A 26,860-nucleotide genomic window follows, 5' to 3' on the forward strand; every position below is an offset into this window, starting at 1 on the left:
CTCCTCCACCAGCTACAAATGTTTCTCCTTCACAGAGGCTAGTGAAGATTAGAAGGAGAAAACGGCAGACTCGGGATGATATGTTCTCGGAGCTCCAGATGTCCTCCCACGCTGACAGAGCACAGCAGAATGCGTGGAGGCAGTCAATGTCAGACCACAGAAAAGCACAATATGAACGAGAGGAGAGGTGGCGGGCTGAATCGAGGGATGAACAGAGCAAGTGGCGGGCTGAAGATGATAGGTGGTGTCAGCTTGCAGACAGAAGGCAAGAGTCAATGCTCCGGATGCTGGAGCATCAAACTGATATGCTCCAGCGTATGGTTGAGCTGCAGGAAAGGCAGCAGGAGCAGAGACCGCCGCTACAGCCCCTGTGTAACCAACAGCCCTCCCCCCCAAGTTCCATAGCCTCCTCACCCAGACGCCCAAGAACACGGTGGGGGGGCCTCCGGCCACCCAGTCACTCCACCCCAGATGATTGCCCGAGCATCAGAAGGCTGGCCTTCAATAAGAGTTAAAGTTTTAAACTGCAGAGTGTCCTTTTCCTTCCCTCCTCCCCCACCCATCCCGGGCTACCTTGGCAATTATCCCCCTAGTTGTGTGATGAATTAATAAAGAATGCATGAATGTGCAGTAACAATGACTTTATTGCCTCTGCAAGCGGTGCTCGGGGGGTGGTTGGTTTACAGGGAAGTAGAGTGAACCGGGGGTGGGGGGGGGAGGGTTTAAGAAGGAGAAACAAACAGAAGTTTCACACCGTAGCCTGGCCAGTCACAAAACTCGTTTTCAAAGCTTCTCTGATGCGCACTGCGCCCTGCTGTGCTCTTCTAACCGCCCTGGTGTCTGGCTGCGCGTAATCAGCAGCCAGGCTATTTGCCTCAACCTCCCACCCCTCCATAAATGTCTCCCCCTTACTCTCACAGATATTGTGGAGCGCACAGCAAACAGCAATAACAATGGGGATATTCTTTTCGCTGAGGTCTGACCGAGTCAGTAAGCTGCGCCAGCGCGCTTTTAAAGGTCCAAATGCACATTCCACCAGCATTCGGCGCTTGCTCAGCCTGTAGTTGAATAGGTCCTGACTACTGTCCAGGCTGCCTGTGTACTCGGTGGCTTGGTGCTCTGGTGACAAGATAGGGATATGGGTTCCGTCTATCGCCCCACCACAGTTTGGGAATCCCATTGCAGCAAAGCCATCCACTAGGCCTGCACGTTTCCCAGAGTCACTACCCTTGATATCACCAGGTCTTTGATTGCCCTGGCAACTTGGATCACAGCAGCCCCCACAGTAGATTTGCCCACTCCAAATTGATTCCCGACTGACCGGTAGCTATCTGGCGTTGCAAGCTTCCACAGGGCTATCGCCACTCGCTTCTCAACTGTGAGGGCTGCTCTCATCCTGGCAGGGGAAAGCAAGTCACAAAGTTCCATGGAAGTGCCCTTACGCATGCGAAAGTTTCGCAGCCACTGGGAATCGTCCCACACCTGCAACACGATGCGGTCCCACCAGTCTGTGCTTGTTTCCCGGGCCCAGAACCGGCGTTCCACGGCATGAACCTGCCCCAGTAACACCATGATTTGCACATTGCTGGGGCCTGTGCCTTGTGAGAGGTCTATGTCCATGTCAATTTCCTCATCACTCTCGTCGCCGCGCTGCAATCGCCTCCTCGGCTGGTCCTGGTTTTGCTTTGGCATGTCCTGGCTCTGCATATACTCCAGGACAATGCGCGTGGTGTTCATAGTGCTCATAATTGCCGAGGTGATCTGAGCGGGCTCCATGATCCCAGTGCTATGGCGTCTGGTCTGAAAAAAGGCGCGAAACTAGTATCTGACGGACGGAGGGAGGGAGGGAGGGAGGGGCGAGTAACGACATGGCGTAGAGGTACAGGGAATTAAAATCAACAAAGGTGGCTGTGCATCAGGGAGAAACACAAACAACTGTCACACAGAATGGCCCCCCCAAAGATTGAACTCAAAACCTTGGGTTTAGCAGGACATTGATTTCACGGAGGGAGGGGGAAGCAAATGAATACAGAACAAATCTATTTTTTACATCTTAAGCTGGCAGACGATGGTGCAGCATGACTGATAGCCCTCGGCATCTTCTGGGTGCTTGGCAGAAAATACTGGGCGCTTGGCAGAAAATAGCGTACTACGACTGATAGCCATCATCGTCATTGGGAAGGCAGCGACTGGGGGACATACGGAGTTTCAGTCACTGCAGTACGACAACGACGGATACCAGTCGTAATACACCATCTTCTACCAAAAGGCAAGGGGCTGCTGCTGTGTAGCAATGCAGCCCCACGTCTGCCAGCCCCACGTCTGCCAGCACCCAGATCGCCGATGAAGGCTACCAGTCATACTGCACCATCTACTGCCAAAAGGCAATTAGCTGCTGCTGTGTAGCAATGCAGTACCACGTCTGCCGGCACCCAGATGACATATGGTGACGGTGAGCTGAGCTGAGCTGAGCGGGCTCCATGCTTGGCGTGGTATGTTGTCTGCACAGGTAACCCAGGTAAAAAGGCGCGAATCGATTGTCTGCCTTTGCTCTGACGGAGGGGGAGGTGCCTGACTACAAGTACCCAGAACCCCCCGCGACACTGTTTTGCATCATTCAGGCATTGGGATCTCAACCCAGAACTCCAATGGGCAGCGGAGACTGCGGGACCTGTGGGATAGCTACCCATAGTGCAACGCTCCGGAAGTCGACGCTAGCCTCGGTACTGTGGACGCAGTCCGCCGACTTAATGCACTTAGAGCATTTTATGTGGGGACACACACAATTGGCTGTATACAACCGATTTCTATAAATTCGACCTAATTTCGTAGTGTAGACATACCCTTAGGTGTTGTGACAGGATGGAGATGACAAGATTTAAAGGGCCAAATTCTGGTCTGTTACACCAGCTAACAATGGCATAGGGCCCAGCAGAACTTGGTTCAATATGTTTTCTCTGCATTCCTCAAAGCAAAGTAACCTAAAATAAAAAAGGTCTTGTTTCCTCAATTGGATGAATAAAAAAACAAAACCCTTTTTTAACAGAATGTTGAATTACATATGGTCCTTAAGGCACTGTTTGCAACACTTATGGAGGAAGATGTGTGAAAATGATGTTACATTATATTAAATACAGGTAGGGAAATTTTAATTGATTGGGAATTTACACAGGAAATTATCTCCATTTTCTCCCCTCACAGGGCTTCTCCTATCATTCCATTCGACCTCACATTCTCTCCCAGGACGGATTACGTTAAGACTGGATCCTCAATGCCGTGGTCGGGATTGCAAGTGAAGGAGATGGTAATGGCATAACGAGTGCCCCAGCGAACCTTTTCCACTCGATGAAGGTTCTCCGACCCAGAGGTGAAAAAGGAAACCCGACCTGTAAGAGACAAAAGTAGGAGATTGGTGACAGGGCCTATACCACACCGTTGACTAGTGGCTCTCTGTGTGATGTTGCTGTGTCTTGGCCCAGCTGCTGTTTCTTTAGGCTTAATTGCTCTCTAGTTATCTGAAAACTCAGGACTTTATCACCAGGAAGACAAATGGTATTACAACTGTGGGCTACACTGAGACAGTTTACTAAGCTGATTAAAAGGTGCATCAATCCTTTCTGCTAAAATGATCAAGACACGGGGTTCAGCTGAGCCCTAGAGCTTGATAAAGAGCGAGTAGAGGCCAAGGAAAGTATGAAGCCACTTCTAATTTGCCCTGATAAAGATATAGCACTTGTGTACTGAACTGCCAGGAATGGGACTCAGGTTTGATTTTTCACGCTGGTCTCTAATTCTATGGACCAAAGGAGCAGGGAGTGCTGCAAAGGTAGCAAAAAGTCCTCCAAAGAAGAAAGAAAAATTATTTCCCCACTTAACTGAAAACCCTGTAGATAACTTAGGAACAGCATGGACTGACTTGCCTCAGAGTCCCATCCACTGACATGTCTCATGGGTGGGGTAGCCTCAGGACTATGTACAGGTTGCAGACGACATCACCCTTTTCTCCCCGTAAAAACAGATCCAGAGTTTCATACATCACTATGAACCTGATTCAGTATGGCCCTTACACCGGGGTGCATGGGGAGGAAAGGGGAAGAGCATGAGCAACCTCCTTTGGAAAAGTGCTTGGCTCATCAGGGCCAGACAGTATTACAGTGTCTGCATCTTTGGGGCAAATTGGGATTATTCCACATGGTGCCCTAAGGGGATAGAGTGTGTATGTCATGGCTCCATCCCTCAAGCACAGGCCAGCAAACTTCACCTGCCACACATGGTGGGGATAAGTAAGTTGCACTCCACAAAATGGGGTAAGTAACTGCCTTCCTGAGGCAGTTTCATCTCTCATTGCTCCACTAAGGGCTTGGCTACACTTACGCGGTAGTTCGGCGGCTGGCAATCGAACTTCCGGGTTCGATTTATCGCGTCTTGTCTGGACGCGATAAATCGAACCCAGAAGTGCTTGCCGTCGACTCCGGTAATCCTGCTCGGCGAGAGCAGTACGCGGAGTCGACGGGGGAGCCTGCCTGCCGCGTCTGGACCGCGGTAAGTTCGAACTAAGGTACGTCGACTTCAGCTACGTTATTCACGTAGCTAAAGTTGCGTACCTTAGTTCGAATTGGGGGGTTAGTGTAGACCAGGCCTAAGGCAAGTGGCTCCATATTTCCCACTATGGGCTGCACCTAATTGCAAGAACCTAGCTCTCATTTGTTGGGTGTTTTTACAAGGACTAAAGTCATATAACTATAAAAGACAGTGAAAAGCAGAAGTTTTTAGCTTGATTCTTTTTCTCACTGCTGATTATCTAAGTTCTCAAATGCTATCACTGGCTTGCAACGGAGGCTCTTAAAAAAGCCAGTAACTTACCAAAATTTCTCACTATCAAACATCACAAATCCATCTCATAAGGTAATTTCCCAACCTGGAAAAAGCCAGAGTAGACTTTATAAGCAGCTGTGAAAGGGCACAAGCCATTGTTCAGGTATTTGCAATCGCTTTGTGCACTGTCAGAACATTCATTTTTCAGCTAGATCAGAAAGTTCTATATCACAATGCAGTTCCAATTGCTCTTTCCTTAGAAAGAAAGCAATTCCACAAATGAATGGGTTTGGTGGTTGCTTCATGATGAGCAAATGGCTCTAGTCCTGTAGGTAAGTGCTTTACCACCGATGACTTTTCCAGTAGGAGCGTTCCAGAGGGTTTCAGCATGTTTTTTAAAGTACCATAGACTTAGTATGGCCATTCATGCATTCCCAGAATACCGAACATTCTGGTACTTCCAGGAATGGCATGGGCTAACCCCCACTGCTGTGACCTCGCACGTAGGATGCGTATGAGGTCACGCCACATAGAGATCACCATTTTGAAGAGTATGCTGGCCTGCCCACATGACCTCACACACTGAGGGGTAGAGAGGCACACTTTTTAAAGTGGCATGTCCATTTTTGTCTCAGTACCGGTTAGGGGACAAACCACCCAAAAAGAGGACTATCCAGTTTAAAATAAGATGAATGACCTGCTTACATAGACTTAGAGTGCTATCAAAATAAGGCGAAATGCTCAAAGTGAAGCATCAAGAAGAAGTGAACACTAACACTTGCACAATCTTTCACTGCTCCAAATTGCCAATGAACAACGTAGGAATTTATTTATTTAACAGGAGTTTTTTTTTTTTAAATGGAGATATCCTATCTCCTAGAACTGGAAGGGACCTTGAAAGTCATCGAGTCCAGCCCCCTGCCTTCACTAGAAGGACCAAGTACTGATTTTGCTTGTTAAGTAACTAAAGGCATGTCTACACTTACCAATAGATCGACACTGCTGCAATCGATGCAGCGAGTGTCGAGTGAGCAGGTCTGGTGAAGACACGCTAAATCGATGGGACAGCACTCTCCCATTGATTTGTGTCCTCCACCTCCCCGAGAAGTGTAAGGGAAGTCGACGGGAGATGTAGCCACCACGGTAAGTGGATCTAACTACGTCGACTTCAGTTATGTTAATCATGTAACTGAAGTTGCGTAAGTTAGATCGATTTACCATGGTAGTGTAGACCAGCCCTAACTCAGGCTGACGCGGCATGTTGGCGGACTGTAGTATTTTTCTTTGCACACCTGTCCTATCCGAATCCTATGTTTTCCTACTCAGGCAATTTTTCCACTGATCACAGTAGTCTGAGATTTGTTATAAGTTCATCTTGGGGAACTCCCATACTGAGAATCTGACTCCTGCATGCAATATATTTATCTATGAGATGCTCACCACTAAGCCACTGGAGTCATTTGGCTGCCTTACTATTTCACTACTGCAGTTTGCACCACACTGAGGTAAATTGTTCCAATTATGCAATCTGTACTCCAGAACTGGGCACAAACAGCTAATTATGGGGGGAGAGAGAAGAAATGCTAACTAAAAAGGTCCAAAAGCTTTGTCACTGCTGATGTAGAAGTGCATTTAGATGCTCTAAGTGGCATTCGTTAGTCAGAACTCAATAAAATGACAAGTCCTGCAGCCTCGATTGGCAAACTAATCCCTGCTATTTGCTTTGTTGAGGCTGACAGCAAATCTTGCCCCTGTGGATTCAGTTGCTGTCCAAATTTACATAGGAAACCTGTTCTAAGAGCTAAACAAAAACATTTCAGCAAATAGTAATTTTGCTGAAAAATTTATTTCTTGGAGCACCAAACCTATTTGTGAATTTGTGTCAAATGTGAATAGTGTTAACAAAAAAAGAAATGAAAACAAAAATATTGGAAATGTCAAAATGAACAATTTCAACATTGTTTCAAACTGACATTTCTGAAATGTTTCATTTGACCTGAACAACTTGTTGTTGTTGTTTTTTGTTTCAGCAAGAAACACTCCCCCCCACCTCTCTTCCCCAAAAAATCAGTTTAGGCTTGAAACGAGCAGAATTTGTTTCCAGATTTGCTGTTTTGGCCACCAAACTGAAATCACTTATTTGGTTACCTCTGTTCCAGACCGCTGAATAGCATCGCAAAATCATATGCTGCATTCTGCCCTGCCTGTGGCTGCATGTCAATGGTGGGTAAAGCTATATATAGTATATTATTTTACATGCACAGTTTATAATGATCCTTGGTGTCCTGTTCTTCTGAATGAAAGGCACTACACATAATAGCAATGTATTACTATCCTTTGAGCATCAAAATGAACATGCTGACATCTTCTCAAGCACTTAATTCAAAGCTTGTTTGCCCTGAGTGTATTTATTTATCCAGTTTTCTCTTTATGCTCTATCCATGTACCTGGTTCTCTAAATAACCCATTTGTGCTCACTAGCTTTGCCATTGTTCATTTAAACTGACTTTCAAGCATTTTTGTTCAAACTCTTATTAAAAAGACTGAGCAAATCAAGGTAGTGATGTTTCAATTCATTGTTTAAGACAGTTAACTAAAGTTGATTCTTTGAACTATCCAGGATGCGATTTTAATTTTCTTCTTTTACAACTGTAACTGTTTAATTCCAGCTTTTTTGTAAAATGACTTTTATTGCTACTGTGCATCAAATCCCTATTAAACACCGAAGGAAGAAGATACTTGTAGGTGCTGAGTGGCTGAAGAATTCACAATTCCTGCACTGGGGAAACAGAGTCTGTCCTTTTTCCTCGCCTGGGAAGCAATTTTGGTGCAAATAAATTTCAGACACATCTAGAACAAATGGCTTTTACAGTAACACTAAATAGATACAGTGTAATTTATCAGGTGCATTAAGGGGTTTTTAAGGGTGTGGAAGAGGGAGTGGGGATGTTTGAGGGCAGAAAGGCTGCAGATAACACAGGAAATGGCAGAAACAGAAACCCGGCTATGGAGAGGGAAGGCAGCAAAGAGATGGGAAGGATAGTGGAGAGTAAGGCTGTGAAGGAAGGGCAGGCTATAGAAAGCGTAGAATGGAAGCAGCTGAAGGGCAGGAATGGAAACTGCAGGGCGTGTGTGGAATCCCCAAGAAGCAGAGTAGCAGAAGGTGCAAGCCAGGGAACTGGCTCTTTGTGCTGTTCTGGAAACAAGAGAGCCATAAGGTTGGTTCTCCGCCAGCTGAGAATCCTTGGGTGATGGACAGCTGGCACAGCCTCCCTCCTTCTGCTCTTGGCAGTAGGGGGCACGGCTGGAGCATCTATGCTCCATCCATCCCCAGTTGCCCTAATTCTTCTTAGAAGGCCCAGGGAGCTGCTCTAAATTTTGCCAACAGCTAAGCTGGCCCCAGGCCTGGTGAAACACAAAAGTAATCATAGAAATGTAGGGCTGGATGGGACCATGAGAAGTCATCAAGTCCAGCCCGCAGCACTGTTGCAGGGCCAAGTAAACCTAGACCAGCCCTGACAGATTTTTGTCCAACCTGTTCTCAAACACCTCTGATGATGGGGATTCCACAACCTCCCTTGGAAATCTGTTCCAGAGCCTTAGAGTTAGAAAGTTTTTTTTTTTTAATATCTAACCTAAATCTCCCTTGCTGCAGATTAGGCCCATTACTTCTTGTCCTACCTTCAGTGAACATGAAAAATAATTGATCACGGTCCTCTGTGTAACAGCCCTTAACATATTGGAAGACTTATCAGGTCATCCTTTAATCTTCTTTTCTCAAGACTAAACATGCCCAGTTTTTTCAGCCTTTCCTCAGAGATCAGGTTATCTAAACCTTTTATCATTTTTGTTGCTCTCCTCTGGACTCTTTCCAATTTGTCTACATCCTTCCTAAATTGTGGTGTGTCCAGCTGGGGCCTCACTGGGCCGAGAAGAGCAGGACAATTACCTCTTGTGTGTTACATACAACACTCCTGTTAATACACCCTAAAATCGTATTAGCCTTTTTTGCAGTTGCATCACATAGATGACTCATATTCAGTCTGTGGTCCACTATAACCCTCAGATCCTTTTCAGCAGTACTGCCACCTAGCCAGTTATCTCCATTTTGTAGTTGTGCATTTGATTTTTCTTTCCTAAGTGAAGTACTTGGAACTTGTTTGTATTGAATTTCATTTTGCTGAATTCAGACCAATTCTCCAATTTGTCAAGGTCATTTTGAATTTTAAAATGTGTCCTCCAAAGTGCTTGCAACCCCTCACAACTTGGTGTCTGCAAAATTTCATAAACATACTTTCTATTCCATTATGCAAGTCATTAAAGAAAATATTGAATAGTACTGGACCCAGAACTGACCCCTGTGGGACCCTTCTAGAGTAGCCCTCCCTATTGGACAGCAAACCATTGATAACTACATTTTGAGTATGGTCTTTAAATGAGTTGTGCACCCACCTTATAGAAATTTCATCTAGACCACATTTCCCTAGTTTGCTTATGAGAATGTCATGTAGAACTGTGTCAAACCTTACCAAAATCAAGGTATATTATGTATACTGATTCCCCCCACCCATTAGGTCAGTAATCCTATCAATGAAGGAAATTAAGTTGGTTTAGCATGATTTGTTTTTGACAAATCCATGCTGACTATTCCTTACAACCCTATTATCCTCCAAGTGCTTATAAACTGATTGTTTAAGAATTTGCTCCAGTATCTTTCAGGTATTGAACTTAGGCTGACCAGTCTATAATTCCTCAGGTACTCCTTGTTCCCATTTTTAAAGATAAGTACTACATTTGCCCTTCTCCAGTTTTCTGGGACTTCTCCCATCCTCCAGGAGTTCTCAAAGTTAGTTGGTAATGGCTCAGATTGCTTCAGCTAGTTCCTCAACTACCCTAGGATGAATTTAATCAGATCCTGATGACTTGAATACATTTAACTTATCTAAATATTCTTTAACCTGTTCTTTCCCTATTTTGGCTTGTATTCTTTCCCTGGTTGTCAATATTAATTGTGTTGAGTATCTGGTCATCATTAACCTTTTTAGTGAAGACTGAAGCAAAACAGGCATTAAGCACCTCAGCTTTCTTGAGGTTATCAGTTATTAGTTCTTCTTCCCCGCTAAGTAAAGGACCTACACTTCCCTTCATCTTTCTCCTGCTTCTATTTGAAGAACCTCTTCTTATTGCCTTTTATGTCCCTTGCCAGGTGTAACTCACAGTAATATAAATTGATCTTTGACACCTCCTGCACCCTGAGTTAGAGGAAGCCCAGCTCATCTGGATCAGAGGATCAGGGCTATATTCTTCATCTGCCTTAAGCAATAGCACAAGCCACTGAGATTATCCAAGCAAGCAAGCTGTGGTCAGGTAAGTGGCATGAGATGTTAGCCAAATACAAACAAAACTGCAGGCAAATTAAGTGCTTTTGTTTAAAAATCCCTATCAATGGTCTCTAGCTATTTGAATTAATTTGATCTTCAGCCAGCCAATCCACTGTTTATCACATCAATATGCCCAGCTGCAATCCTTTCATTATGCAGCAAGGCAGTATTCAAAATACAATAAGCAAACTATAAGACATCACTAGCATTGAGGCAACTTAGTTACAATAAGCTTCAATTGTACTTTTAAAAAACATACCCAGCCAGACTGTGGTAAAGCTTCTTATGCAGTAGTTTTCAGGGAAAAACAAATCACAGGTGTTTGTCAGTTATAAATATCACATCTTGATGCTTGAATCATAGCCACTGTACAGTTTGATACTGTATATAGCCTTATCTGCCATTTAAAGGATTCTTCTGTGGCTCACAGAATTAAACCTAAAGTGAGAAATGTACCTGGGAATTTTCTAGCTAAACTGATAAGAACAGATATAACTACTACACTGCAGCAAAGCACGTAACAGACTCTAATCCGTACCATTCCAGGAGTTCATAAGACAATTTGCAACCTCCCTAAAAGTTGTGTGTCATGAATGTCAGGACAGGAATTATACTATTAATGGGAATATTTTCATCTTGATGCAGGGGAATTTATGCATCCATCTCTCATTAGCACTAGGGGTTTATTAAGAAAAAAATTCACTTTAAAACTACTAACTGCTTTCTAGTACTTCAAACTCATTCTTCTTCTTCGAGTGATGGTCCCTATTGGATTCCACTGAGGGTTACACATGCACAGTCACCATGCGCCCAGAGTCAGAGAATTTGGAAGTAGCATCTGGTGGTCTGCACCCCCACCACAATGCAGTAGTTCTTTATTCTTAAAAGGCTAAAAATGCACAAAGGGAAAGCAGTCTCCAGAGAATGCTTAATTTCACTCCCAGCAGATAAAACATTTGAGGAAGCGACTGTATCATCATTATCCAGAGAATCCTGGGAAAAGACATCAATGAAAATGAAGCACCACAGTAACAGAGAGACTTTGAGAAGTCGAACGGTTCATAGTTATTTCAACTATTAGACGGAACAAGGGCATAATGAGACACATGCATGAAGGCAGAGCACTTATGGTCCTGCTTAGAACAGTGACCGAAGGCAAAAATGATGTATTGTGTGAAAACATCCTGCTTCTTTGGGAACAGCTGGAAGACCCACCTAGAGTTTGAATTTTCTGTGCAGCACCATGTGCTTGCATTATGAGAGCTCACCCAGAACTGCTGCAGAAGTTGCCTAACCAGAGAGATTTTCAGGTAGAACTACAATTTACTTCTCTGTGCGCACATGCTGTACAGGCTTTAGACTTCCTTATTGAAACAAGAACCTTCTCTGAGCCATACTCTAGCTTTAATCCACAACATTCAGGAGCTGTTACAAGTTTCACTATCACAAGAAAACAAAAGATGACTTAGAAAACAGCTTCCAAAAAAAAGGGAGTGAGGTCAGACTTAGGCTCTTCCTACATTGTCAGGTTTGTCATTTGTCCTAGATACGAGTCAACTTTTGGTCCAAGATGTTACACCAGCAATTCACAAGCTGTGAACCACAATCCACAGAGAGCTGGCTGGTCCCATGCTCTTGGCTCTGTTTCCAGCTGCTAGATTTTGTTAAAGGCAGTTAAAAATATATATATATTTTGTTAACATTACTTTCTCACATAGCCAACTGCTATAGTTGCCACATGGATGCTGTGATTGGGAGGGGATATGTTCACAATAGAACCTCTCTACTTAGAAGTCGTGCAGACTGTGAAAACCCCTGGGGCTGCTAGACTCTATTTTGAGCGTCCACGCAGAAACACAAACTAGTGATGTGTTACATGTGGAAAAGAGTAGGTGAGCTAAGAATAGCCATTCAATCCATATGAAACTTGCTTATTATATATCCTGGCATTTCCCTGCCAAGAGTGACTTTTGTCTCACAACTTCACACTGACCTCCTGAGTCTCTGTTATTATTTCCTTTGTACTTTTCTTTCATTCTCTGAATTGTGAACTGCCTTTGATGGATGTTTCCCCTCCCTCCATCTTAACAGATTTCTTTTCAAGCACACTTTTCTGCTTCATTAAAGAAGACTTGATTGTTATTTCTCAGCACATAAATGTCAATTTGATTTATGTCCACTTGCTGTTAAAATGGCAACACAGGGTCCTCGATACAATCCATGACCAGGAGGTTTAAAAATAAAATAAGATGTATTATCTTAAAATAAAGAAGGAAAATTATGTTATCCCAGTGAGCCTTAAAGAACGAGCAGACATTTTTCCTCCAACCACTTTTTCTGAGGCGTTTTCAGGGAGAAATTGGTCTCTGCCTGGGGCCAAGGGAGGCTGCAGCCTGGGATACACGCTTCCCTGAATCTGGAATTTGACACCCGGGCATATAGTCCTACAAGAACGGTCAGTTCTGATGTTGCAGAATAAGGAGTGGCAGTGTAAGGATGCTGCAAAGTACCCACCAAACCTCACGACCCCCCCCCCCCCCCAAAATGGCCAGCTGAGGTTTTGCATCTGCAAAAAGGAGACCATTTCCCCTGGATTCCCCAGCAAGCTGAACTGCCCACCAGGTCAGCAGCAACAATACAAAGGTAGCATGAATCATCCTTTTTCTTATCAGAAGAGCTAACCTGCTGTCTGAAGAATAAAATTTCATCCAGAACATCCACAATTCAGTCATTAGTATTTTCCCTGTCACTGCAACACCTGGACAACTCAGTACTTGCTTAGTTTTAGGAGTCTTTAATATACAATTCATACCCAGTGGCCCGACCGTGCAAGAGAATTTCTAGACTCAAAGTATAATAGAAAACCATGGGCCACTCTCTCCATCTTCTACTTCTCCCCTCCTTCGTATAGCTCTGTCCTCCCTGTAGTGCACAAATTGCAGAGGTCAGCGTGGCAGCCTGGCACTCCTAGTACTTGGACAGACAGGGCTCCTTGCTCCAAGCAAAAGGCACTTTCACATTTTAAATGCACTTAAAACAACAATTTCCTCATAGGGACTCCAGGGCCCTAAACCTTCCCTCCCAACATCCCAAATGCTGCCTGTTTTTCACCCACAACTCCCAATTCAAAATCCTTTGCGCCAGTTCCCACTGAGCTCCAATGTTTCCTGGAAGGCATGGCACCCCACCCACTTCCCCAACTACCAGTCAGTGTACATACACAGGGAGAACTTCACCGTCCCCTCCGGATACTCTGTGAGGGGATGAAAAGATCCCTCTCCCCTTGTTCTCTCCTTTCCTCTCCGTTGAGCATATGAAACACTGATTAGGAGGGTGTGTGGGGTGTAGTCTTGTGACCCAACAAGAGCCTTCTGAATGACCATCCAGCCCACAGGTTGAGAATCGCTGTTCTAAAGGAACATGGGTCCTGGGAACAAACCTCATCTGCGGTCCTGCCTGAGAGACCTACAATGACTGTGATGGCGTTAGCAATAATCAGTCTTTCCATGGGTTTCTGAAACCACAGAAATGTTGTGATAAATGAAGTGGGAGGTAGCTCCCTTTTATGGACACCCAGTCAGGCAGTAGCTATAAAATCCCTCTTAGTAGCTGTTCTCTAATTGCTCTACCTGAAAAGGGTTAAACAGTCTCACTGCGACGTATAGGTAAAAGGAAGTGAGTGGGCACCTGGCCAAAAGAGCCAATGGGAAGGCTAGAACTTTTTAAAATTGAAACAAGACTCCCCTTTTGTCTGTCTGTTGTTGTTCTCGTGGTAGGGTGACCAGATGCTAAGTGGAAAATATCAGGACCGCCGCGGGGGGGGGGGAGGGCTTTTTTGATTGTTACACTCACCCGTCCGGGTCTTCGGCGGCAATTCGGCGGTGGGTCCTTCAGTCGCTGACGGTCTTTGGCGGCGGGTAATAAACCTTGACAGAAGCACCCGACGCCGAATTGCCGCCGAAGACTGTCAGCGACTGAAGGACCCTCCGCCGAATCCCCGGACGGGTGAGTGTTAAAAAAAATAAAAATAAAAAACAAACACACCCCAAACAAAATGTCGGGACGCAGGACAAACTCCTCAAAATCGGGAGAGTCCCGATTTTATCGGGACGTCTGGTCACCCTATCTCGTGGAGAGGCAGACAGGGAGCAGTTATGCTGTGAGAAGCTTGGGCCACGTATGAAAAATTGTTAGTATCATACTTAGAAACTACGCATCTAAACCCCCAGATATGTAAGTAGATCAGGAAATGTCTAGGAAGACGCAATTAGGTTTATCCCTTTTATTTCTTTATAGCTCGTGGATTCCTCTGTGCTAGCCCGAGGTGCTTTTGTTTTGCTTGTTACCGTTAAGCTGGACCTCAAGAGAGCTATTCTTGATGCTTAATCCTTGTAGTTTTTTTTTAAATCTAGCAAAAGCCTACGCTCCCAGATGTATTTTCTTCTTTTTTTTTATTAATAAAATTTACCTTTTTTAAGAACAGAATTGGATTTGTGTGTCTTAAGAGGTTTGTGCACATGTTTAATTAGCTGGTGCAACAGCTGATTTCTTTTTTTTTTTTCATTCTTTCTTTCTCAGCTCTTCCCCGGGAGGGGGGGGGGTGAAGGGCTTGAGGGTACCCCACAGGAAGGAATTCCCAAGTGCGCCTTCCTGGATTCTCAAAGGGGTTTTGCACTTGGGTGGTGGCAGCATCTACCACTCCACGGTCAGAGAAAAGCTGTAACCTTGGGAGTTTAAAACAAGCCTGGAGTGGCCAGTATTAATTTGTAGAATCTTTGCGGGGCCCCCACCTTTTAGTGTCTTTGCAAAGTGCCAGAGTGGGGAATCAGCTTTGACAAATGTGCACAGGTCTGGAACTTGGCATGACAAGACCTCAGCTAAGCAGCATATTTTTTTCCTTCCAAAAATGTATTTAAAATAAGGCTGAAACCCCCTCCCTTGGGGTTCAGAAAATAAACCACAAGCTCTGCTCCAGGGGGTGGAGGGTGGACAAAGTCAACATCCGAATCTCCTTGACAGTATGAAGGAGCCTTGTGGGTGCTTCTCACTCTATTTCTGTCTCTGTGTACCCCAATGACACCTGCTCTGCTGTTACAAAACTGCTGTAAACAGAAAACAGAAATTGTGTGGGGGAAAAACTGTCACAATAAAAACCTATCCTCTCCACATAAGCCACTTGTCTATGGTGAGAAACTGCCAACAAGATCAATCCCAAATATCTATAAAAGCTGTGCTTTGTCATGACAGGCTCATTAAATGCTATCAGGCTGAGGGAAGCTTGTGTTGTTAAGAAAAACAGAAAAATAATGGGGGGCAGGGGGAGGAGATAGGAGCTTGATCATTTAGAAAACTTTCCTTCCCCCACTTTCTTTCCTGTTCTTAAGGAGCAGATTCTTGCTCTGATTCACAGGAGTCTCTTGTTTATGAGTCTGAGCATTAGACACAAGATTCAGTGCTGTGAATTCCATTTGATCTTAATTCTGATCAAGAAACCACTGGAATTCCAGTCAGTGACACTGAACAGACTACAAAAGTGAACAAGACTCCAGTACATACAGTAGCAGCTGCTATGTTAGAACAATCACTCAAACAGCATTGGGAGTGGAAACAACAGACAAATACTGGTACACGCTGCAAGCTTTTGCAAAACACCACATTTGTTTTCCCAGTTTTTACTGGGCTGACAACAGTTGCCCTTTGCTGGGGATGAAACTGAAAGAGAATTAGTTTTAATCTCTTTGGCCATATTCAGAGGAGGTAACCACCAGGTAAGTATCACATCTGCAAATACAAATCATGTTAGAATCATCTTCATTCCTATCTGGTTCATTCTCAGAAGATGAACCATTTTCAGTATTAACATTACTATCTTGACCTCAATTTGAGAGGCAGTGTAATCTAGTGGACTGAGAAAGGGGAACATTTGAATGCCAGTCCCAGCTATGCCACTGATCTGCTGTGTAACCTTGAACAAAGCACTTAATCTGTATATATTTCCCAATCTATAAAATGAGGATAATACTTATTGACACCTCCTAACAGGGCAGCTGAGAGGATTAATTCATAAATATTGGTACAGTACTTTGAAGATGTAAATCAGCAATATATATGTTTAGTATTATAACATCCTTCTCTTCCTCTTATTCGGACTGGAAAAATAAATAAAGCAACAAAGTTATAATATAAATAGTAGAAAATACAAAAACAAAAGGCTCTGGGAGCATAACAAATATATTATTGAAACAATAGAATGCTCCAACATGAAACGTAACTATGTGGACTGGGTAATGTCTTTAATATTAGCATGTGTAAGGGCAGCATGAATCCTTTAACTCAGTAGCTAAAGGTCATTGCACCCTAAACTGCAGGCAATCACAAGCTTCTATAGTTTGCCTGTAAAAACCTATCTGAGCTAGCATTATCCTCTAGGTCTCCCACTGCATTTTGTAAACACTCTCCATTTTAACTGTGAGCACCAGGATGGACTGCAGACTTTGGGTTAGGCTGTCACAGCCTTTTCTGAACCACACAGGAAAGTAAAGGGAATAAATGCTCCCCCGTTGCCACGCTGCTTGGCTTTTTTCAGATTGTGACTAGCCATGAGGAATAACAGGGGCTACTCACTCAACACTCCACCCTGCAAGCAAATGGGTGGGAAAGGGGGTAGAGAGGAACAGGAGAGTGGTAGGAGCTCTGTTCTGTCCCCTCTACTCATTGGCCAGAGTAGCTGAGTGGGCACACAGGGGAGATTTAAGCTGCTCCACAGGAAGATGAAGTAACTTACTTCTCTTCCAAAGCAAGGGGAAGCAGGAACGGTTTCTTAAGGGTTCCAGACCAAATCAGGCATTTTCCCCCCTGTGCACTGACAGGTTTGACTGTCTCATATTTACTGGCCTAAAGCTGTTACTCAGAAAAGGAAGACAAATTATGTCTCAGATGCTGAGTAATACTAAGAGAGAAGCCTGAGAAATGGAACAAAATTATTTGGTTATTATCCTTGTCATCGGTTTAAGATTAATTGCAAATTCATTCTCATATAAAATGTCACGAAACATTGTATCCTGAGGGAAACAATTGGATCAAAATATTTGCTGTAACACAAGGAGACTTTTATTAAATACGTACATATTACATGAAATAGGGATTGTTTTATGAGAGTACCTTGGAACTGCAGTATTCACAAGGGCCTTGACTGCGATGAATGGTGGAAGCCATACTTCTCAGGTCCATACTTTCAGGCTGTCTGCAAACTCAGGCAGGCTCTATTGCTGTACCAGACTATGCTCTCTTTATATTTTCAAGGTTGCTTTCGCAGTCATAAGGACTGGAAACTTATTTTTTTAAATGACTGCTGAGATTCTCTGGCAATGGATGAATTCCAGGGCTGCAGAACCATAGAACACGTGTGGTTCTATGTACAGGCAATATGGCACAGAGCCCAAGCTCTGTAGATGCAGTACTGGACCCTACAGATGTGCCAATCAGACTCCTTGCAACTGCTTTTCTGGAATTTCTTTGACACTTTGACTTGAAAGCAAGAGCTCCTGAGGTGTCTTCTCATAGCAATGTAGCATTCTACAACCAGCTGCAGAGTAGGTGGGGTGCACTCCCTATGGACTTCCCAGCTCTCATTTCTTATTTTATACTGCTAATCTGAATTCAGCTCAGGCATGGGCCAAGTTTAACAACTGTCTCTGGATGCTAGAACAGACTTGTAGGTGTTCTGCTAATTTGCAGGCTAAGGTGCAGGAGAAGAGGGAGCAAGGACACTGGCAGAGAGCTGGGGGTAACCTCTATTCTTACTTACAGAAAAGACTTAGGCTTGGTCTACACTAAACCCCCAAATCGAACTAAGGTACGCAACTTCAGCTACGTGAATAATGTAGCTGAAGTTCGAAGTACCTTAGTTCGAACTTACCTCGGTCCACACACAGCAGGCAGGCTCCTCTCGTCTAGCTGGAGTACCGCAGTCGACGGCGAGCACTTCCTGGTTCGACTTATCGCGTCCAGACAAGACGCGATAAGTCGAACCCAGAACTTCGATTGCCAGCCGCCGAACTAGCGGCTGGGTGTAGACATACCCTTAGTGAAGTCAGTGGTGTTACACAGTCATCAGGCCAAAGCACAATTTGGTCCCTAGGGTGAAATGCTAGTTTATACAACGAATGAAAAGGAGTTTGATGATGCACAGTGAATATTTGTCTTTGGGTCAAATTATGTGGTGGCTTTTGTGACAATTTGGTACCATTGGCTGTGTGCCTAAGAAAGGCTCAGACTAGCAGGCATGCTACAGGACAAAACTGAGGTTCATTGGTTAAGTTTGCATGGAAGAGAAACCTGAGCAGCACTTTGCATCTAGCAATATCCCGGGCCACTGACTCTTCATTTTTATTAATATGAAAGCCACACAATTAAAACACACACTCGCCATATTCTAGAAATAGGAAACATGAATTCCTTTTGTAGAATCATAGGCTGGCTCTGCCTTTTGGAGCATAATATAATGGCAAACATGAAAAAAGAAATAGGACACAAACCAATAAACATCTGGCATCACTAGGTTAACTCTCATGGTACACTAAATCCTGATTAGCCTGACATAATACAACAAAGCAACAAGTTGCTTCACCAGTGTAAGGAAATGCTATGCTGCTCACCTATGCAAGTCTGATTTCTCACAGAAAGACTGATGCAAGAATAGGATCTGAATTTATCACAGTCACTTTGAGCTTGAGGTGTTTTGGAAAATGTTGCCTAATCTTGGTCTTGCGAACATCAGAGTTGCACACACTAAAAGGACTGACTACAGCTTAGTAACTGAAAAAACAGAACACAGAAAAGCAGGCAATTCATCCTGGCCAGATGCCCAATGTTAATGCCTCATCATCAGAGCAATTGTTGCAGGGACATCTCTTGCTCTCTTCCCCCTCAGAGATAGTTGAAAAATCTGTCACACACTGGAGAAATTAATGCCTAGAGAAGACTACAATTACCATAGATACTGAATAATTATTAGTTAAAATTATTGTTCTGAATTCATTTTCTAGACCCAGAAATTACTAGATCTTTATTAGTAAAATCGGTGATTGACCTGCTGAACTCTTTCATAGCTGGCCTGTAATTCTCTAAATTATTATTACTTTCATGCATACGTTTTTACTTTAAATGTACAAGCACATGGATTGAAAACTTTTTTAAATTATAGTTTTTAAGTACAGAAGTAATTAAGCTGTCCATTTATCACTAAGCATACACATGCTTTTTTAGATTCAACAGACTCCCTCCCTGTCTGTCTTTTTCTACCACCGCAGTTGGCTGCTCAAAATATCAGCAGTTCGTACTTCACATTTTAATCCCCAAAGGAAAGCTGACAGTCTAATGGGTCACCTAGAAATGAAAACTGCCCTCTCAGCATCTCAGCAAGACCTCTTCACTCTACTACCTCTCCCCTGATTCCTTCTTCCCATCCGCATCTTGGTGCCCCAACCCCAGGACTGTCCCCCCGCTGTCTCTGTCCCAATCTACCCCCGTTGCCATACTTCTTACCATACCCCTGCTGCTGTGTATCACCAAACCCTTATGCTGGCCACTTCCTCGCTCCCTCTTTTTGGAGATGCCTTGGGGGTGCCCTGAGTTTCTGTGGAAAGATGCACTTACAGCTGGCTCCTTGCAGCAATCTTTCATGTGCCTATCATTTGCTCCCCACACCAGGTTGCAGATGTTATAAAGAAAGGGGTGTTTGGGATCATGGTGAGCTGTGTGGTACAGACTATAGGTGTTGGAAATGGGACCTTGCCTATGTAATTTTTTTAAACTCCATCAATTGTTTCATCTTTATGGAAGAGATTTCTGGCTTCAATGCAGTGTTGAGTTCAAATGGATGAATTTCAAACTGTTTTTATTACTGGACAACAAACAGCAATATAGCAAATCAAAAATAAAGTTTTATTGAATTGGACATGCCATTGGAGACATGCAAAAAGTGATATGCAACTGTTGCATGCATACGAACAACAAAACAAACTAATTCAGTTCTCAGCATACTTAGTCCATTTTGCAAGAGAACACCAGAGTTTGCAATAAGAGCTGAGTTAATGCATTATGATGCCTTGCTTCTCAAATGCTAGCATACACATGATGCAGATTAACTCAACTTGAACCAGTTCAAAATCCCTGTGTAGACAAACCGTAAGTCTTCAATGTGAACAGATAAAATGACTAAAAGGTCTTTAGTGGGAGCTCTTATTTTAATGAACCATCAGCTTGCATTCTGCACCTGATCACAGCAGTGTAAACTCTCCTGATGCTGAAAAGAAATAAGTGTTTACTAAGAATAATGCTCTGAAACAAGAACTTGATTAAAAAAGAATGAGGTTCATGATTAAACCTTAATTACTGACAGCAGAGGTGATGTCAGGAAGAGTGCAAGAGTGTCGAAGGTCAGAAAGCATTTTAAATACCGAAAGAATCTGCTCAGTTACTTTACTAAAGCTAGGGATGTATGTGTATTTGATGACATCCTTCCTCCTCAGGATAGAATTTCATCTAGGTGTCATCCCTCCAATCAAGCTGGTTTCATTTGAGAGAATCTGTGATACCTTAATTACCCCCAGATGCTTTCCTCATTTCTGTTATATTTTCTTCTTCAGACAATGATGAAATGCTAGTCTCCAGGCAGTCACCATAGGGGTCATCATAGAAGTTTAACCTGACATCCATTATCAGCAGACACAACTGTACCTCCATTAATTAATATGTTTATCTCTAGGAAACTAATTTATATGCCTGATTGTAATGGATTATCATGAGATTTTTCAAAAATATTCATTTGGGGATCTTTTTAATTTGCCTTCTGGCTTTTGAGCATTTAGGGTTCATGTTTTCAAGCTTTTCTTCACAGTCATGAAGGCTAGACACTTACTTTACAAAATAAAAGTTAAACTCTAATACACTCATGTCATCACATGACTCTAGGAGCTGCGAGTTCAAGAAAAAACATCAAATATTACAAGAAATCAGAATCACTGTCTATCCTGGTGTTCAATAGGAACATTATGATCTTCCTGAATTTTGTGTTGAATCACCATACCAGCTCGACTGAAGTTATTTTTGCATTTCCCTTATTTCCCTGCACGGAATCACGGAATGGAAATTGTTCCAACTTTGTCGTGATGAAGAAGATCGCTCCCACCCCAAACCCATTCCTCAAAAGTTGCAAGTTTTTCCTTTGCCTGGACTCCACAATGGCAACATAAAGAGAGAACTGAAGTCTTGCTGATTGAATTAATGGCTCTGGCATTTTCTAGACATATAATACTATACGCCCCCTCAAAAAAACAATATGTGGTAGGATGCTATCCCTTTAAGAGCAGGGCATGCTGAGAACCCTCTGCAGAATATAAAATAAGCAAGTTACAAGGAGGAAGAAGTCTGGATCAGGCTATCATGGAGAAAAGACATTCAGGCAATGCAGTAAGGGCTTAGTAAAAGAACCCTGTTTAGAAGTATGGAATGCATCTGATTTTTTTAAATTATTTTTCTCTCATTGCTAGTTAACTGGGATTTAGCCTTCTATCCCTTCAGTCTTTGCAATTTATCATTTTTAAAACACACAAACAAAAATCATTGCAGGCTTTTTAGATTTGGCCAACGTAGCTTGGACCTAATCTTAGTTGCTCTTGCTATTGCCCTTGGCTAATTAGTTTTCATACTTTAAAGTTCTCTTGGTTTTAATACCCAGACCCCTCGAATTAACAGAAGCAAAGTCATGAGGAGAGAGAGGGGCGAAAGTTCTGGCAACTCCGAGAAATAACAAGGACATCTTTATGCCAATAATTAGCACTGCCTGTCTGTGCTCTTAGTTTTCATTTGGTTCTGGATCTTCAAGGTCCCTGCCTCTGATACACTGATTTTTTTCCCCTTAATGTTTGAAGAAAATAAAGCTTTTCTTTTAAACCTGTAAAGTATAAAATATATAGAACTTGAACTTAGAAGGAACTTGAATTCACCACATCTATTCCAGTTACTTTTATATTAATCAAAGTTTGATATCTCCCAGAAGTATCCCAGACTAATGAAGTGGCCCAGTTATATTCCACCATTCTATGACCATAGTATTTGACACAGAAGCAAATCTTAAAGAGAACTGTGCAGCATAATGTAAGCTCTTCCCTTACTGTTGCGAAGAAAACCTTCCAAATGTGAATTGAGAATAAATCAAAGTAAGTGCAAATTGTCCCAAACTTTTTTAGTGGGCAGTTAACTCTGAAAACTAATGACACTTCCAATGCCAACACTTAAATATTTCACTGATGACCATTTTAGCAAATACATCCAGCTAATGTGATTATCCACAGGGGCAGGTAGGAGGGCAGGATATAGTGGAGCAGGAGTTCAAGCGCCCACAAGAAATCTATAGCTTCTCCTTTGACATGTCTATACTGCAGTTGTGTGCTGTCAGCACACTGAAAACTGTAGCAGTGTAAACTACATTGAATTTAATATCAGCCCCCCCACCACAAGGAATTCTGTATTGTCTTAATTATTCATTTTTAATGTCTCTAAATCTACTCTGGCATTTCCAGTCTCCTGCAACAGAGAGCCACAGAAGCCAGGTGGGCTTGTCACAGTGTTCATGGAGCCTCAACTACAGAGGAATACTGCTTTGGAGAATCAGATTTTAATTGCTGCTGCATTTATGTCCTCCTCTTGAGTAAAACTAGCCTCATCTCAAGTCTATGATAGTTTAGATTAATTGTTATCACAACAGAGGTACAGTTTCAACTTTGGGAAAAGGATGATCAAAGTCTTCTTGTTTCATATCTTTCAACATAGGAATTTCTTTCAAGAACTATGCAGCTTCTACTGATATTCTTGTTGGAATTCTGCATCTCGCTCCAATCTTGGCTACCTTATTTTAAGAAAAAGATTACCAGTATATACAAACCCCACTAACTTTTGCTGGCATCCAAAATAACTCAAGTATTTAATAGTTGTAGCTGTAACTGGTACTAACAACAGGCAAAAAAGAATGCATCTGGGATACGCTGATTTTATAGCGTTCTGATCATTACTGCTTGAATCGGGGTTCTGCTTTTTCTTTCCCATGAAAGAGTAATCTACTGAGAAATGCAAAGATGTATTGGAACTGATTTTATTTATTATTATTAAAATTATTTTAATTTGGTGAAAAACATTTATTTTTAAAGCGCATTATGAATAATATAATCCAGACAGAACCCTAAGAGTTTCCAGTCACAACTGCAGTCAACCCTGTTGGTGCTAGTCAGTATCTTCTTTTAAACGTAACTAGCCACTGATGCAAATTTTGACTTATAAACAAATCCCAGAAAGCAAAAGCTGGCAGCTTCCAGCAAGAGTAGAAAAGGAAGCCAGACAGACTGAATCTACATAGGCCAGTCAGTGCACAACAGGTGGGGGTGCTTTAGAATTCACACCCCTGTAGTGCATATTGCTGCCTGGAACACCCAGGTCCTATGCAACAAAAACTCTTTAATGAAAGCAGAACTGGCTGAACTGCTGTGAAATGGGAACTGCATTCAGAAAGACTAAAGTTGACTGGGCTGGTGTTGGAGGGGGAGAAGATGGAGCAAACAGACAGAAGATTTGAGAAAAACTCCAAGATGTTGATTTTGGAGATGAGAAGGATGAAAAGCATATCATTTGGGAGCAACAGTCATTATCTTTCAACTGTTCTAATGCTCTTCATTTCAGCCCCAAATGCAATGTCATTCTATCGGGGAGTTCTCTCACTGGTAAGGTACTTACAGCAGGGTCCTCAAACTAAACCAAAAGACGTGAGTGCACACACACATTATTTTGATTGCATCCAAGCTAGCTAGGAAAAATGGGTTCCTTCCATACAGCAGAGTCTGCTGGCAATTTGCCAAAAGTCTGTACCATGTGAATTGGTGAAATAATATAATGACATGTTTTGCATATATAATACATTCAGCTCAAGGGGCTCTATATTAAGAAGGGATTTTAATTCCTTTAATTAGGTGATCAGCTATATAAAATATGAGTATGGGGCATAAAGGTAATATTAAACAACATGAGAGATGTTTTTTAAGAGTTAAACTAGTCAGCATTGTAGTGATGCTAATATCTTTAAGATGGTCCGTATTGCTCTCTCTCTCCCATCCATCCTATTTAATTTGTGAGAAAAGGAAACTTTTATATATTTGCATATACTTATATACAAGCGACATTTTGGGAGATGATAGAAAGTGGTTTAAAAATTAGTTTCCAACTGTAGTTTGCCATGTCACTGAGAAACTAGTGCATTCACTCACCTAGGAATTATACTCCACTTTCAGTCCTATGAAAAACATTCAAGAGGCAATGGTGAAGTGTGTCCTTGCAGCATTTCTACCCAACAGAAATCCTACAATGGTTTATTGTTAATTTACCATGTCCCTTCAAATTAGTAGTTTTTTGTTCTATTTCATCAATTTTGTACTGTAATCTTTGACACTCAGACAAATTATTGTCTGAGAAGAAACTTAAGCACTTATTTCAGCACATGGTATCGGTTTTCCTGCGCTGCATACTAAAACTGCAACAATAAGAAAGATAAATGTTTTCTACACTCAGAATGATATTCAAGCTATGACACAGCTAAGTTAGCTGGCAAGGAGTCAGGGACCACTGGAAAACAGTTTCTGAGAAAAATGAGAATTAAGCAAAACTTACTGACAGAAATTTCATATAACAGTTGTTTAGGGAGAAAAAACAGCAGGGGTCAGAGAACAAGTGTGAAGAGCAGAGAAGCATTCTGAAAGTGAAAACACAGCTTGCTTTCATGACAGAAAAGTCCTCTAGAGTTATTTCTTCTTGGTTAATCAAAAGGACCCTCTCATGCAAGTTACATTTTACCAACATTATTAATTACAGTAGTGCCTAAGAGCCAACTCCATTGTGCTTGGCACTGTACAAACACTGATAGCTGGTCCCTGTCCCAAAGAGTTTACAATCTAAATATACAAGACAGACACAGGGTGGGGGAAAAGGCATACAGGGGTGAACAATGTGATGTGGCAGCAAACATCAGGTTACTTGCACAAGTTGGGGGGAGGTAGCTAGAAGGGGATAAGCTACATGGAAAGAAAAGGGAAGGGAGAGGGGACAATGAAAGAGGAAGGGGGTGAGGGGGACAGGGCAGAGACAAGCAGATAAGAAAGACAGGTGTGGAGTGAGTGAAGCTAAAGTGAAGAGACTTCTAAGGAAAGGGGAGGGTTGGAGCAAACAGCCAATCAACACAGAGCAGAGAAAGTCCAGTCAAAATGTTAGAAAGTTCTCTGAATGTCCAGAGGACCAAAGGTCTCTGGTTTGGCTGCTTCTGATCCTACAGTCTGGAGCCTCTGGATGGCTCCTCTCTGTAGATTTACCTAAGGCAGGGCCGGCTCCAGGCACCAGGCACCCAAGCTGGTGCTTGGGGCGGCACCTGGAGGGGGGCGGCGGCGCAGCGCTCCGGCCCCCGGGGAGAGCGGGGCCACAGCAGGGCTCGCCGCCCTCCCCCCGGCCGCCGGGGGGAGAGCCGAGCCCCAGCTGGGGCTCGCTGCCCTGCCCCCGGTGCTCTGGCCGCCGGGGGAGAGCCGAGCCCCAGCTGGGGCTCGCCGCCCTGCCCCCGGCGCTCTGGCCGCCGGGGGGGGGGGGAGAGAGCCGAGCCCCCGCCGGGGCTCGCCGCCCTCCTCCCAGGGCCCCGCCCGCCCCCCCCCCCCCCGAGCCGGCCCTGACCTAAGGCCACACAATGGGGAGGGGTTGGAGAAAAGGGAGAGAGAAAGGCACTACCTGGGTCCTAGACCTGCCAGAGTTTGGGAGGGAGGTCTTCCCTGCACAGTTCTGGGTCCTCGGAGGAATCTTAACCCTCCACAGCAAGACAGCATTTTACATTATGCTTTTACATTGTGCTTCACCTCAAATTTCCCAACCCCTTCTCCTTTTCACTCAGGATTCTCCAAATCACTTATTGGTAATGATAATTTATGTAGCACCATAAATGTTAATATTGCTGTACTTAACACAGAAAAGACAGACCCTATGACAAATGACTTTACAATCCAACACAATCTAGCTAATCTACCTAATGCCCAACAACCAACTTCCAGCTGTAGTGATAATGCTGACTACTCTTTGGGGTGTCTCTAGAAATTATAATATTATTTTCAACAGTCCTTCTTCCAGTTTCACTGCCTTTCTATTGGATTTCTTTCTCAGGAGAGAAGTGAAGTAAGCATCATACTCACCTGAATCAGAAAAGGCCATGCACTTAGGCTGTATGCTGTGAGCTCAGAATATTCTTTAGAGCTTTTCTTTTCTGTACCTACTAACCAGACATCTGGCGTCACCCCACTGAATGCCCACTTATCTGCAAATTAGGCATCATGGCCTAAATTCTCAAGTAGCTAGTGATGATTTTGGGTGCCTGTATTTTCAGATGCCCCATTTGAGGCACTTCCAAGGACCTGATTTTCAGATGGTGGACGCTCAGCACTTTCTGAAATTCAAGCTCCTTTAAAGTGCCTCAAGTTAGGCACCCTACAATTGAAGTGTCCCCAATCCCCAGTTACTTTTGAAAATTATTCATTTGCCAAAATGCTTAATTTGCCAACGATCGGGAGTTAATTGGAGTGACACCAAAG

The 26,860-nt window shown here is 43.3% G+C and overlaps 1 protein-coding gene across 1 annotated transcript in view; it reads right to left on the bottom strand.

The window, feature by feature from the left end:
• Nucleotides 1–2,806: 2,806 nt before the first annotated feature.
• The window catches only part of OGFOD3 (2-oxoglutarate and iron dependent oxygenase domain containing 3), a 90,871-nt gene continuing 66,817 nt past the window's right edge, over nucleotides 2,807–26,860 (bottom strand). The window contains exon 9 of the mRNA XM_024217590.3: nucleotides 2,807–3,386. Coding sequence (XP_024073358.1) covers nucleotides 3,250–3,386 — 137 coding nt within the window. The 3' untranslated portion in view covers nucleotides 2,807–3,249. The remainder of the gene's footprint in view (nucleotides 3,387–26,860) is intronic.

The sequence above is a fragment of the Terrapene carolina genome, unplaced genomic scaffold, assembly GCF_002925995.2.
Source record: "Terrapene carolina triunguis isolate 2854851 unplaced genomic scaffold, T_m_triunguis-2.0 Scaffold192, whole genome shotgun sequence".
Classification (NCBI taxonomy): domain Eukaryota; kingdom Metazoa; phylum Chordata; order Testudines; family Emydidae; genus Terrapene; species Terrapene triunguis.